General features: G+C 39.7%; 1 protein-coding gene across 10 annotated transcripts in view; it reads left to right on the forward strand.

Moving 5' to 3' along the window:
• The window catches only part of rap1gds1 (Rap1 GTPase-GDP dissociation stimulator 1), a 128,608-nt gene that overhangs the window by 107,505 nt on the left and 8,781 nt on the right, over positions 1 to 12,322 (forward strand). For 9 of the 10 annotated variants that reach the window (XM_062982261.1, XM_062982266.1, XM_003225524.4 and 6 more), the window contains 5 exons: positions 4,042 to 4,185; positions 5,860 to 5,991; positions 7,590 to 7,724; positions 10,007 to 10,132; positions 11,775 to 11,914. In XM_062982261.1, coding sequence (XP_062838331.1) covers positions 4,042 to 4,185; positions 5,860 to 5,991; positions 7,590 to 7,724; positions 10,007 to 10,132; positions 11,775 to 11,914 — 677 coding nt within the window. The remainder of the gene's footprint in view (positions 1 to 4,041; positions 4,186 to 5,859; positions 5,992 to 7,589; positions 7,725 to 10,006; positions 10,133 to 11,774; positions 11,915 to 12,322) is intronic. The other variant, XM_062982262.1, reaches the window with a different exon arrangement.

The raw sequence follows: 12,322 nt of genomic DNA on the forward strand, positions 1-12,322 counted from the left end.
GGCAACTGAATTGATTGCGTGCCATCTTGACCTCACTGGTTACACGAGTTCCCAAGCCCAAGTGTAAATTGTTAAATCCAATTTTTATTATAAGCCTTGCTTTGGTACCTTGTGATGCCCATGTTAGGTCCTTTGTCATGCTGTTTATTAGAAATTGGCATTGTTTGTTTTTGGATGTTATGATGGTCACATTAGATAATGCATAAGGATGTGGGTGAACTACAACTCCCTGTGCCAATCCCCCCTCCAAAAATATTTGATGGGTATGTATGTCAAGTTTAGTCCAGATCCATTGTCAGTTGAGTTCACAGTGCTCTGTGGATGTGGGAGCCATCTTGGAAAATATATACAAACATAGACATACATACATGCATATTTTCACTTTTATTATATACATAGATAGGTAAGGAAAAGATTAATAACTTTTTGAGCATGGTGGAAATAGTGAGAACACATTTACAAATGCCACAAGTCCTATTTGGGCATTTCAAAACCTGAATAGAGTCAATGCCTGGAGAATGAAAGTGCTACAGCTTTTATTACTCTATTGTTACTTATGCAGCAACTTATACAGTGGGAGCTACTCTTCAGAGCATCATCCATCACATATACAGTGTGAAAGAAATTAGGATGGAGAAGAGCTGAGTACCATACTCGTGCTCTACATTGTTATTTTGTCCCTTGAAGTCATGTCTGACTTAAGGGAAACCTAAGGCAAACCTAATACAGGGGTTTATTGGCGAGATTTATTCAGAAGAGGCTTGCCATTGCCTTCTATTTAGCATGTCTTAGACACAACTACACAGGAGTAATTCCCCTTGAACTCAAAGTAGGTTGTATAAAACTGCAGCATCACTTGTCCATTTTTGTTACTATCTCCTTCATAAACATTTTTTCCTTCCAATAAATAACACAACATTAAATAGCTTTGTAAATGACCTTAGCAGACTGCAGTGACTGAAAAAGTCTAGAATAAAGCAGATTTCCCATGCCTCCTGTCTGGAAAGTAGTTTTATGTATGTCTAGGTTTAGAGAGAGAAAATATAGAATTATTGGTTATTAGCTGTATTGTCAGTAGCCATGAAGTACAGTGATTGTTTGGACCATCCTGCCAAGTGGTGAATTTTTACTTGATCAGAAATCAAAGGAAGCAAGGGAATGGAAAGAAATACACTTTGACAAGTCAATGCTGGTTGTTTTCTCTTATTACCTTCAAATACTTGAATGCCAGTCACATAGAAGAGGGCAAAGACAGCATAATAAGATCTGTTGAACTGAAGTTGCACAATAGTTTATCTCTTAGATGAAACATAAAAGAAACTTTATGTTTTAAGCATAATCTGACAATGAAACCAGCTCTTTGAAGTTACAGTTTTGGTAACTTCAGTTGAAGGTCTTGGAGGTCTTCAGGAAGAGATTAGACTAGGCATGGTTAAACTTCAGCCCTCCAGGTGTTTTGGACTTCAACTCCCACCATTCCTAACACTTGGTAGGCTGTTAGGAATAGTGGGAGTTGAAGTCCAAGACACCTGGAGGGCCCAAGTTTGACCATCCCTGGGTTAGACTATGGCCACTTAAAAGATCCTTTTAAGAAAGACAGAAACTACAATAACTTGTGAGGTGCTCACCTACAAATATATTGGGAAGAGGGACTCTTCACAATTCTGAAGATTGATGGGAGCTGGAATCCAACATCATTTGCAAGGCCATACACTTGTCCATTCAATATTTGTTCATCTTACATTAAAACTCAAAGGCTGTGTTTTTATCCCCAGGTTTCCTTCAGAATAGCATACAGCAAAATAAATACAGATTCAAGAACATATTGGCTAGAATGTTAAGCAGCTAGCAGTTTGGCTTTCTTAAATTTATGTTCTCAGACTATAAACAAAGGAAATCAAGGTGATCTAAATAGAATTGGAAGGTGCATGAGAGAGCGTGATTATGTTACTCTAGATCAACACAAGAGGAAGTAGTTCTAATGTAATGAAAGGCTTTGAGATTTACATTGATTTTAGCACCAATTATTATTTTATTATTTACAGTATTTATATTCCACCCTTCTCACCTTGAAGGGGACTCAGGGCTGATCACAGAACATACATATATGGCAAACATTAAATGCCATTTATTCACTGACAAGACAGACATGTGTACGTAGATATTTATATAGGCTTTTCCCATCTTTGGCAACTTAGAGGCTTGTGCTTGGTTCTGGCCGCAGGGGGTGCTGTTGCTCCACCTTCCTATCAAAGAGCTTTGTCCATAAACTTCCTCCATTTGAACAAATGGCTGGCATTTTTTCTGGCATTTCCTTATGGGTGCCTTAAAATACCTCCCCACTTTTAAGCGGTACCTATTGAGCTACTCACATTTTGCTTTCAAACTGCTAGGTAGGCAGAAGCTGGGCTCAAGGCCAGGAGCTCACCCTGACCCGGGCTTCGAACTGTCAACCTTTTGATTGACAAGATTTACTACAGCTGGTGGTTTAACCTGTTGTGCTAAAGCCCAGTCCTATGGTCCTTCAAGAATTCCAAAAGCTCATAGGTTGGTGAATGACATGCAACTTCATTCGCTTGGGGCCAAAAGTAAACGGGCAGAATCTTGAATCAGGTTATATTTGACCACATAACTTCTCCTGTCTCAATTTCTCCAAATCAGATGGAAATACCATTCAATTGTGCTTTGATTATTGGCAGAATGGAGCTCTTCCTCCCTGGACAGCTGATGCCTGGTGAAATAGGTTAGGGGTGGATTATAATTGTGACTAAGTAGAGAATATGACCATTTTATATTCACAATCACTACTTGATGATGATTTTGACACTTTTGTAACTCATGTCCCAACCTACTTTATCAAGCATCAGTTGCATTAAGAGAAGAAGGTCCATTCTGCTGACTATCAGAACATGGCTGAATAATATTTCCATCAGGTTTATAGGGACCAGATCAGAAGAAATTGCTTTGTTCAGTACTTAGTTAAGTATAAGCTGGTACAGGATCCCAGCCATAGTTCATAGTAAGTGAATATCTTATTTTTCACCAATTAATTATGGAGTGGAATTTTTGCTAGAAAACAACTCATGGGGAGAGGAGAGGCTTTTCTGTTTCCTCCTGAGCATAATTAGAGGGAAGTACTCTTCCCCCAATACCCAAAGGTATGGTTAGAACAGCTAAATTAAATGTGATGGCATCATTGACCTTCCAAATAAGAATATAAGGAAGTAAAGGAAAGCAACCTACATAATTGCATTCCACATATTATGCAAAGCTCTATTTTTGCCCCCAGAAGACAGTTGTGTTCTCTGTCCCAAATGTATTCTGCATCAACATCTCCCTGCATGAACAAAATACACATCATGTCAGAAAATATAGACTTGGAACCATGGTATAAGGGCTCCAATTCCTCCCATGTGAATTTGCTCAGCAGGAAGGTTGGGGAACACAACACTTCTACAAATAGTTCATAAATGGCTCTAAGGCAAAAAAATACAATAATTTACTTTCAATTAAATGCAGTTGTTCTTCCCAACAAGCAATGGAAAATTGATAAATAAACATGTGTGCAAGTTTCATCAGTTCAGTGGGTGTACTCCAGTTAGAACTAAGAATTTGGTTTAGGCCTGTATATTTATTTATTTGCTATTTGCCATTCAGTATTTATCTCTGTAGAAAATGTAGAGTTGGCATCTGTTGCTATTTGTGCCCTCTTCCTTTTTAGTTTTATATGTATTTACAGTATTCTTAAGTTTTACAGTATTTGCTGTGCTTCTGAAAAGAATTATAAAGGCCTTGCCAGAAACCTTGTATAGGGGACCATATTTCATTTCATAGATGTAATAACAATCTGTAGCAATTTGAGGGTGTGATCTGAGAATATCCACATGTTAACAAGAATTAAGAATTTCCATATGTGAAAGAATTATGTCACAGCATACACCATTTCCTGTTACTTTGCCATACTGGTTTTATTACACCATATTAGTTGAAAAATATTTAAAATTTTGAGCCAATTGTATTTTTGTTTTTTTTTAAATCCAGATATTATTAAACTGCAGTTGGTTGAAGCAGGCCTCGTTGAGTGTCTACTTGAGATAGTCCAAAAGACTGTAGACAGTGACAAAGAAGATGACATTGCGGAGCTTAAAACTGCTTCCGATCTTATGGTTTTGCTACTGCTAGGAGGTGAGTGCTGGGGTTCATTCATCCTGTTGTATATAATGGGGTTATCATGCTGTAATTAGCCCATCAGAACCATTCTTTGTTTAAGTTTGGTGTTGTTGTGTTCCTTCAAGTCATTTCCAGGGGCCGGGCTGTGGCGCAGGTTGGTAAACAGCTGCTGCAATAAATCACTCTGACCATGAGGTCATGAGTTTGAGGCCAGCCCGTGGCGGGGTGAGCACCCGTCAATTAAAAATAAAATATAGCCCCTGCTCATTGCTGACCTAGCAACCCGAAAGATAGTTGCATCTATCAAGTAGGAAATAAGGTACCACTTATAAAAGTGGGGAGGCAAGTTTAACTAATTTACGACTTGGAATGAGGAAGTGCCGTCAGAGTGGATGATGAAGCAGCTGCTCCCCCCTGTGGCCAGAATCGAACATCCCCTCAGGAGAAGGTTAAATTGCCTCTGCGTCTGTCTGTCTGTTGTCTCTGTCTCGATTTATGGGCATTGAATGTTTGCCCTATATGTACATAATGTGATCCGCCCTGAGTCCCCTTCAGGGTGAGAAGGGCGGAATATAAATACTGTAAATAAATAAATAAACCTATCATGGCATTTTCTCAGAATTATTCAGCCTTCCTTTGAGGCTGAGAGAGTGTGACTTGCCGAAGGGCCCCCCAGTTACTTTGCATGGATGAGCATGTATTTGAATCTTGATCTCCATGGTCATAATCCAATGCTCAAATCATGAAAATAATAATATAATACACTTTTTTAATATTCCGCTTTATCTTCCTGGAGGGACTCAGAGCGGATTACAGAATACACGTATTCAAACATTCAGTGCCTCTTACACAGTGAACAATGACATACGTTCGGAAGATTTCATGCAGTTAGCAGTTTAACCCACTGAAGAGTTACTAGGGTGACTCTCCAGTTTTAAGTTTAAATCTTCCCTTTTTCCTAAAACGAGCTCTCAAGGCAACTGAATACAAATAGAATGTAAAAGTTATGATTAAAATCCTGAGGTTTATAAAATGAAAATAAATCCCTGGAAAATACATTTAATAAAACACATCAATAAGAAGAAACATTAACCTACTGAGCAGCAAATGAATTCTGACACCTGTTCCAATAAAAAAGGCTTACTGTTGTTGCTAGTCATTACATCTCAGACTGTGGCTTAAATTGTCTGAAGTCTAGATTGCAGAAACACGGGGAAATCCACTTAATGTTTTCATCTAGAATTCATTTATGAAGACAAATGAATTGATTGTGTTGGATTATCAATCCTGCTTGTTGTATTTATAGGTTGAATACCTAGGTGTGATATTAGCCCAATGAGTATAATGTAGCCATAATGGACATGAGAAAGAGAATAGTTTGCGACCACATACTTTGCTAGAATTTGAAGTGTTGGAGAAATATCAACAGCAGTGGAGATGAGTTGTGAATATGCTAGATCAGACATGGGCAAACTCCATCCCTCCAGGTGTTTTGGACTTCAACTCCCACAATTCCTAACAGCTTAACAGCTGCTAGGAATGTGGGAGTTGGAAGTCCAAAACACCTGGAGGGCCAAGGTTTGTCCTTGCCTGTGCTAGATGGATCAAGAGTTTGACCTGTTATAAAACCGATTTATATAATTTCTCATTTTGTCTGAATGTGCTTCTGTGCCTTTCCCTCCCTTTCAGATGAATCAATGCAAAAATTATTTGAAGGAGGAAAAGGCAGTGTGTTCCAAAGGGTGCTTTTATGGATCCCATCCAATAGTCATCAGCTACAGCTTGCAGGAGCCCTGGCAATTGCAAATTTTGCAAGAAACGGTGAGAATCATTGGGGTTAACGTTTCAGCAGATTGCTGACACTAAAGCTAAATAGTGGTTGTGCCGTGACTGTGTTATTTATGTTTACCGTGCCTTTAAGGCTAAGAGTTATAAACAGCTGAACAAAAGAGCTGACTTCTAGAGTGATTTTTGAGAAATAAATTTTGGAATTTAAAATACAGACACGTTGTTAAATGTCAAGACTTTTCAAATAAACGTTGTGAGGCGAAGGGGTGGTTTCCCTGTGGTTCAGTGACAGGAAAAGGAGTGGGTGAAAATCCATTTCATGTGGAAATTTTGCTTTTAGAACATTCCCTCTTAAATGTACCTTAATGCCTAAAGAGAAATTGGAAGATTTTCACCATGGGAAAGTACTTTTCAAAAGCCAATATATGGTGTGGGCGTAACCCTTTTTTTGTCTGGTTGTATTGCAAGGCATTCATTTTATATTACAAACATCTTTGACATTTGTAGAAGCTTACACACTTTTCAATTATGTACTTGTTATTTGGAAGTGTTGGCCATCATGGATGGATTTATACGTGCCTTTGTTTTAGGAAAAGGACTTGAAACTTCAGAAGACAATACACATTATTTGTTGATCAATTAAAACAATTACTGTTTTATATTATTTATTTAACATATCAGAAGCGAATTGAGGATGCAGTTATAATGTATTAAAAACACAACATTAAAAACTTGGCATTATCCTAGATTCCCTTTAACCAGAAGCTGGCCACTTGGAGTGCCTCTGGTATCGTCATGAGAAGGTCCTCCATTGTGTATGTGGCAGGGCTCAGGATGCATTGTAATAGGTGGTCTGTGGTTTGCTCTTCTCCACACTCGCATGTCATAGAACCCACTTTGTAGCCCTATTTCCTAAGATTGGCTCTGCATCTCATGGTGCCAGAGCACAGTCTGTTCAGAGCCTTTCAAGTCGCTTAGTCTTCTGTGTGCCCAGGGGGAGTTTCTTACCTGGTATCAGCCATGGATTGAGATTCCAAGTTTTAACCTGCCACTTTTGTACTCTTGCTTACTGAGGTGTTCCTGTGAGTATGTCTGTAGATCTTAGAAAGCTATTTCTTGATTTAAGGCATTGGCTTGCTGGCTAATATCCAAACCGAGGATGGGCCAGATATGTCAATGCCTTGCTCCTTTCATTACAGACTGCTACTTCCCGACGGATGTCAGGTCATGCAATACCGGCTAAACAGTATAATTTCTCCGGCAGTGTAGGGCATAGACATCCTGCGATAATGAGGCATATATTAATATGAACATATATATTTAGAGATGCCAACCTCAATTTGATTTGGGTGATTGGGACATATCATCAACTCATATTGATGTATATGACTATCAGATGAGTATATCCTATGTATGTTCTCCCTCTTTAAAGGAATGTTTACAAATGGTCATGGATCTCAAGGTAGGTGCATGGTAAGGCTTTATGATCTTGTATTTTAAATGATTAATTGATGTTGCAGAAGAGCTATTGGTGATTAAAATCCCCATTTTCTTGGCAACTGAAATGAAAGGTGGCATGTATGTTTTAGCATAGCATTTTATTCTTGTCATGCTACATTGATCTCCTGCAGATGGGAACTGTATCCATATGGTGGATAATGGAATTGTTCAAAAACTTATGGACTTATTGGATAGGCATGTGGAGGATGGGAATGTCACAGTGCAACACGCCGCATTGAGCGCCCTCCGAAACCTTGCTATCCCCGGTAAGCAATTAAAGCATGTTATTAAACATTGAAAAGCAACTGTTGCAGTACAATTATGAGAGAAGAAAGATCTGTGAATGTGGCAGTTAAAATGGAATAATAATGCTATAATTCTTTAGTGTGAATGAGGCTTTGAAGAAAATTGCTGGAGTTCATGCTATTAAAGTTTTCTATTTTCAGCTCCTATAAACGGCATTTAGGTGCAAGTAAAATATTTGCTTTCCAGGACTCATTTGCATAGTGACTAGGGAACGTAAGTTAAGGACACCAGAAAATAGTTTATCTAAATTAATTACTCTCCTTCCGCAATTCATTTACTAATTTCCCCAAAATATTGAGAAGAACCATAAGTGTAATAATATTAAAATTTCATTAGTGAGCAGGGAATACAGCTTAGTAGATCCTTTTTAAAAACAAAATAAAACACACTATTCGAAGCTAGGGAGTCTCTGTCAGAACAAGAAACATCTTGTTAGCCCTGAATCTAAATGCCAGCTAACTTCTCACTTTTAATTAAAATGCACTATGGAGGAGCAAAGTCTGCCTCCTGTTTTGCACATGAGATGGAAAGCCTCATAGGTGGAAACAGGCACAGTTGTCATTTACAGCAGAAGAGAGCTTTGGGAGATTGGACAAAAATGCAGGTTCTTCACAGGTGTTTCAAGGTGTTTGTCATGAATGTAATTGTGGCATACAGAGAGTAATCTGCATTCAGGTCCACGAAACAGAACTCTTCCATGCTTAACTGTGCTTTGAGCACACATTCATTTACACAGGGCTGGTTGTGACATTCAAGTGGAATCATAGTGCTATCATGGCATAGTTTAGAAAGGCCCAATTAGGTGGCAATTAGAGCTAAATTCAGAGAGAGGTTTAAGAGAGGGAGCTGTGGTGCCATAGTCCCTGCTAACCCAAAAAGTCCCAAACTTTCATTGCTGCTAGTCCTGGATCTATGATATGGCTTCATGAGAGGTGTATGTCTGGTTCTAATAAAGCACAAATTGAGCAAATAGCTTTTCCATTTGACATTCTTTACTTACTTACTTATTTACTTAGGCGATCCCTCGTTGTCTGAGTATGATAGCCCTCCAAGCGTAATGTCTTGGTGGTGGAAACGTAGGTGACTGTGGAGCCCTATTCTTGACCCATATGTTCTTCCACAGTGAGAATATTGATTTTCAGGTGGAGGGCGGTCCCGATCAGGGTTGGCTTGACGCGCCTTCCTCTTGGCATGTTTCTTCCTTTCGCCCTCCATTCGTGCCTCTTCAAATTCCACAGCACTGCTGGTCACAGCTGACCTCCTGTTAGAGTGCTCAAAGGCCAGGGCTTCCCAGTTGTTGGTGTCTATGCCACAGTTTTTAAGGTTAGCTTTAAGCCCATCTTTAAATCTCTTTTCCTGTCCACCAACATTCCGTTTTCCGTTCTTGAGTTGGGGGTATAGTAACGGCTTTGGGAGATGGTGATCAGGCATTCGGACAACGTGGCCAGTTCAGCAGAGTTGATGGCATTGGAGCTTCTTCTAGCATGCTGACATTTGTCTGCCTGTCTTCCCAAGAGATTTGCAGGATTTTTCAGAGGCAACACTGATGGAATCATTCCAGGATTGAGTGTGATGTCTGTAGCCAGTCCACATTTCACAGGCGTGTAATAGGGTTCCGAGGACAATATGTTTATAAACAAGCACCTTGGTATTCCTACGGATGTCCCGATCCTCAAACACTCCTTACTTCATTCAGAAAAAACGCTGCACTCGCAGAGCTCAGGTGGTGTTGTATCTCAGTGTCAGTGTTACACCACTAAGCTGTATTTCTGCCATTGCAGAAGGATTGGCTGGTGACTGCTTAAAGAGCACTTTGGTTTTCTCGATGTTCAATGAGAGGCCAAGCATCTCGTATGCTTCTGCAAAGGTATTTAGAGTGGCTTGTAGGTCTTCTGAATACGCGCAGACTATGTTATTATTGGCATATTGGATATTTGATATTCAAACAGAACAGAATTAGTGTTCCTTTAAAAAACATTCTTTATAATATATTATGACTTCTCCTCATTACTTCCCCATTCAGCTTTTCCTCTTCCAGATCAATGCAGGTGGAAAGGGTGGAAAGGGTAAAATGACATCCATTATTTTTTCTTTGGGCACCTTCCCCATTCTCCTATGGTCAAATCTCTGTCATTTGGTTTCAGAGATCTTGAGGATGGGGAGGGTGGAGGTTAAGCTTCTTCCTGCAGGTTAGATGTCTCTGCAGTCCTTGTGAGATAATATCTCTTCTTTATTCATGCAGTTGTCAATAAGGCAAAGATGCTGTCAGCAGGTGTGGCAGAAGCGGTATTGAAATTTCTCAAATCTGAGATGCCCCCTGTTCAGTTCAAGCTGCTCGGGACGTTGAGAATGTTAATAGATGCACAAGGTAAAAATAAACTATCTGTGTTAAATGATAACTGCCTTTGTTCAATCCTTCATCTGCTGCTCACAGAAGGGGAAGAAAGGATTTAAAGAAAATCCTTCAAATGCATATATATATAAAATGAGAACTGTGAACCGCCTCCTTAAAAACCTGGGATTCTCTCTAACGTCTTAAACACAAGTTTGAACATTTGTTTTACTTGTATACTAGAATCAACTTCAACCATTTGCTTGCCATGCAATGAATGGAATTTCATTTTACATGTCAATCACGTTGCTCTGATTTTATTTTTTAAAGTTCATTGAATTTGTTAGCTGTTGTTTTTGCATTTATTTGTCAATCAGACAAGAGATCGAATGAGAAGGGTCCACTCATAGCGATACTCATTTCAGGACGGTGCTGAAATGGAAAGGAATGGAAAATTTGTGGGCCATGAGGCAGATGCAGCCCTGAAGTCCATTTTGCAGTTTCCTAGGACACCCCCTAAATCCTTTGAACCCTGTTTCCCTCCCATAAAAGAAATAATCCAGAAATAGCCACAAGCATTGTCGAAACAATAAGGTTTGGCTTCCCTCACTCTTCAAAACTCCCAAACCATCTGAAAACTAGCTTAAGGTTAAATGGAAGGGACATGGCATTGGTTCTAGATTGCCAAAAATGCAGCACTGTAGCCTGCAGGAGGAGGAACCATAAAGGTGAATAGTAGCCCTCATCTCCAGCACAGTGGCTAGCACTACTCCATAATTTTACTAGCCAGCATACATACCTGGCTAGTAAAATTACAGGGGCGCAACGGGTTAAACCGCTGAACTGCTGAACTTGCTGACTGGAAGGTTGGTAGTTCAAATCTTCAGGATGGGGTGAGCTCCCACTGTTAGCCCCAGCTTCTGTCAACCTAGTAGTTTGAAAACATGCAAATGTGAGTAGATCAATAGGTACTGCCTCGGTAGGAAAGTAAATAGTGCTCCATTCAGTCATGCTGGCCCCATGACCTAGGAGATGTCTACGGACTACACAGGTTCTTTGGCTTAGAAATTGAGATGAGCACCATTCCCCAAAGCCAGAAGGGGAAGCCTTTTCCTTTATCTGTATTTTGTTATTTCTAGACATTGTATATTTGCCTTTGTGTTGTGTATGCTAGAATCCACCCTGAGTTCCCTCGGGGAGATAGGACGGAATACAAAGTATTATTATTATTATTATTATTATTATTATTATTATTATTATTATTATTACCACCTCAGTGTTCGATATTGCATGGCACATGAGAAAATGAGTGAGATGTTCAGTCATTTATATTAGCTACTAACTTATTAAACTAAATACCTCACCTAAGAATGAGCCACAGCCAGAGCTAGAGACAGAAATGGGATGAATGTGAAACCAGGCCAAGATACGAAACCAAGCAGAGGCTTGCGTGAGCTCATTGGAAAATAAGGTGTCAAGTCAGGGAGCAAAACTCTTTCTCCGTCACAGCTCTTCCTAACAGTCTCTTATCTTCTTATCTACAATCATTGCTTTCCTTCTTCCCTTAGTTCAGAATCACAACATTTTCCTTTGCATTTTTCCCTGCTATTTCCCTGGGGCTACTTACTTTTTCTTAGCGGTACCCAGATTAATGCACCATCTTTTTAATATACTGTAGCAGAAGCCGCCGAGCAGCTGGGGAAGAATGTGAAGCTAGTTGAAAGGCTGGTGGAATGGTGTGAAGCGAAGGATCATGCAGGGGTGATGGGGGAGTCCAACAGACTGCTCTCCGCTCTTATACGACACAGCAAATCAAAAGTAAGTGACTTGCACAAAACACTTCAAGGCTTAGATGTTTTCCCTTTTTCATGAAACCCATGACCAAAGCTTGTCTGACAATCTGCACCATGGGTGAGCAAATGTTGGTCAGTCACCTCCCACCATCCCTTGTCATGAATGATGCTTGTAGGACTTGGAAGTCCAAAATATCTGGAAGGCTGAAAGTTCCTTATTCCTTTCATTATTGTTGTTGTGAGTCTATTCAGTGACATGGGAAGCAAGTAGGTATCATCAGATAACATGTTGTTGTTGTTGTTGTTGTTTGTTGTGAAACTTGTGTGGCAGATGAGCTTTCCTCCTTCTTCCTAATTCAGAGCTCTGTGCTCCATTCCCAAAACTCTTTTTGGAGTCAGGACTACAATCTGTGATATTCCAAAGACAGTTCTA

This window comes from Anolis carolinensis, chromosome 5, assembly GCF_035594765.1.
Source record: "Anolis carolinensis isolate JA03-04 chromosome 5, rAnoCar3.1.pri, whole genome shotgun sequence".
NCBI lineage: Eukaryota > Metazoa > Chordata > Lepidosauria > Squamata > Dactyloidae > Anolis > Anolis carolinensis.